Source organism: Condylura cristata, unplaced genomic scaffold (assembly GCF_000260355.1).
Source record: "Condylura cristata isolate star-nosed mole 26May11 unplaced genomic scaffold, ConCri1.0 scaffold00041, whole genome shotgun sequence".
Lineage (NCBI taxonomy): Eukaryota > Metazoa > Chordata > Mammalia > Eulipotyphla > Talpidae > Condylura > Condylura cristata.
Genome location: NW_004567142.1, coordinates 5328216 through 5330496, shown reverse-complemented (window position 1 = coordinate 5330496; position 2281 = coordinate 5328216). Strand labels below are relative to the sequence as shown.

At 60.6% G+C, this 2281-nt stretch overlaps 1 protein-coding gene across 1 annotated transcript in view; it reads left to right on the top strand.

Annotated features, from left to right (window-relative positions):
- Positions 1–1674, top strand: part of NAPSA (napsin A aspartic peptidase) — a 9155-nt gene extending 7481 nt beyond the window's left edge. Inside the window, exons 7-8 of the mRNA XM_012733518.1 lie at positions 1079–1177; positions 1359–1674. Of these exons, the coding sequence (XP_012588972.1) occupies positions 1079–1177; positions 1359–1586 (327 nt within the window). The 3' untranslated portion in view covers positions 1587–1674. The remainder of the gene's footprint in view (positions 1–1078; positions 1178–1358) is intronic.
- The last annotated feature ends 607 nt before the right edge of the window (positions 1675–2281 follow it).

Genomic DNA, 2281 nt, shown 5'->3' with positions numbered 1-2281 from the left:
CCCAGGAGGCCCTGCAGCTTCTGGGGAGGGGCTGGGTCCTTCCAGGTGAACCTGACCGGCCATCACTGGGCCCTCTGGTGCTGCTGGGAGGGTGATGTCTGAGGGCGCTGAAGCCCACATGTGTGCTGGTTGGCAAAAGGGACCAGGTGGCCCCTAGTGGGCAGGGCCTGCAGGGTGGAGTCCTGGACATCCTTCTGCTGCGGCGTCCTCACGTCCAAACAGGAGAACTAACACCACCACTGAGGTGTGTTGTGAGGACTGACTTTGCGGCGCCAGAACACACCAGGGCGGTCAGGTCAGCATCGCAGCTGTTGTCGCTCCTTTCAAGTCAGACACTGGAGTCTCGCTGTCCCGCTCCTCCCCTGCCAGAGCCCTCCCACTGCTTTTCCAGGAAGGCACACTTTGGGACAGTTATTCCTAGCAGCTTAATGCTGTTTTCCTAGGTGCTTGGGAGTGATGGGAACGGAGGACACTGGACAGTGTGTTCCTGGCTCAGAAGGGCAGCTTCCAGTCCTCAGCTGCTGACAAGTGTTGTTACCTAGCCAAAGCCTGCTTGGTGTACTTGAAAGTAGCATTTCAGAGCCTGGTTTGTTACCTACACTTGCATTTCCTAAGTGCTGGCCATTCTTCTGGGCCACTCACTTTTCTTCTCACCCAATTCCCTGTGCAGTCCATGTTATTTCAGTCCACAGCTTCAGATTGCAAGCTGAGGCAGAGGGTACGTTACTTGCCTGACGTTGCACAGCAGCAGACTCCACTGGATACAACCTGAGCACCTTGGTCTACAGTTTTACAAACATTTTAGGCTCAGTTTAAGGCAAATTGCAAAACCGCTGAACCTGCGGTGTCCTGCGGGCCACCAGTTCTTCATCTACTAGTCGATAAAGGAAGGTTTGGTGAAAGAAAGCCGAGGGAGGCGACACCCATGATGTGGGCTGTAGGGAGAGCCAGGAGGCTACAGTCTGAGCAGAGGCCCTGAGCACCCGGCTCTGCGCTGCGGAAACAGCCTCGGCCCCGGGAGCCTCGAGGGAGCGCAGGGCAGGACCCGCTCATGGCCACGGTGTCTCTTCTCCCTTAGTACTTCATCCCGTGCTCGCTACTGCCGGAGCTCCCCCCGGTGTCCTTCCTCCTGGGGGAGGTCTGGTTCAACCTCACGGCGGAGGAGTATGTCATCCAGGTAGGGAGCAGCCGCTGCCAGCAGAGCCCCACAGTGCAGCAGCCAGGGCGGCGGGTGCCCCTCCCTGGGTGGGAGGGGGTCACACATCTCTCCAGAGCCCGGGCAGAGCCTGGATCTCTGGCTCCCAGGCGCAAGGGGCCGGTGGGCGTGACACCCAGTGGGCTGTCGTGTGTATTTGCAGATATCTCGGAGTGGTGTCCGCCTCTGTATGTCCGGCTTCCAGGCTCTGGACGTGCCTCCGCCGGCGGGGCCCCTCTGGATCCTGGGCGACGTCTTCTTGGGCACCTACGTGGCCGTCTTCGACCGCGGGGACGCGAAGGGCGGCGCCCGGGTGGGACTGGCGCGAGCTCGCCGTTCCCCAGCCCGAGCGCCAGAGAGTGGCCTTGCGCAGGCGCAGTCCTCTGGTTGAAATCCTGGTAGGCGCATGCGCTCTGGGTGGCAGCAGTGCCCCCCCCTCCCGCCCCGCCCCCCCTACTAGTAAAAATCTGCTCTTCCCATTGAACATATCTAGGTCGTTTTTGTTTTTTTGTGTTTTTTAACGCGCACGTTTTTTGGTGAGAAAGTTTCTGTCCGTATATCTGGAGTTCGGAGGAGCTGGAGGCAAAGGTTATCACTTTTTCTGCACGGCTCGAGGAGGTTGTACTACCAATCCCGTGAAGCTCTCGCCGGTGCTGCCGGTCGTCAAAGGCCCCGGTTCCGCGGAGCATCACGGACGTTGTAGTCCAGGCTGCGTTCACGCCCTGCTGGGGGCGGGCGTAGCCACAACACGCGTGGGAGGCGACAGGTCGCGACGCCAGCGACAGGTGGCTGTGGGGGTGGCTGAAATCGTAAAGTGTTTTCCAAGCCGTGTTCTAACGGAATAGGATATAATCCCTGCACACCTCGGCTGGCGGTCTTCCTCATCCCCTGGGATTTCTGGACCCCTGGGTCGGCCATAAAGGCGGGGCTTGAAGCCCCCGGGTAGGGGGGAGCTGTACTGCCCCTCCTCCGGCGATGATGTCACTCCCCCCTCTTCAGCCTCCTGCTGCCCAGAGCTGCTGGGGCTGGGACACCCCTCCCCCCTGCCGCCAGCCCCGGATCCCCCAGCCCCGCCCCGCTTCGACT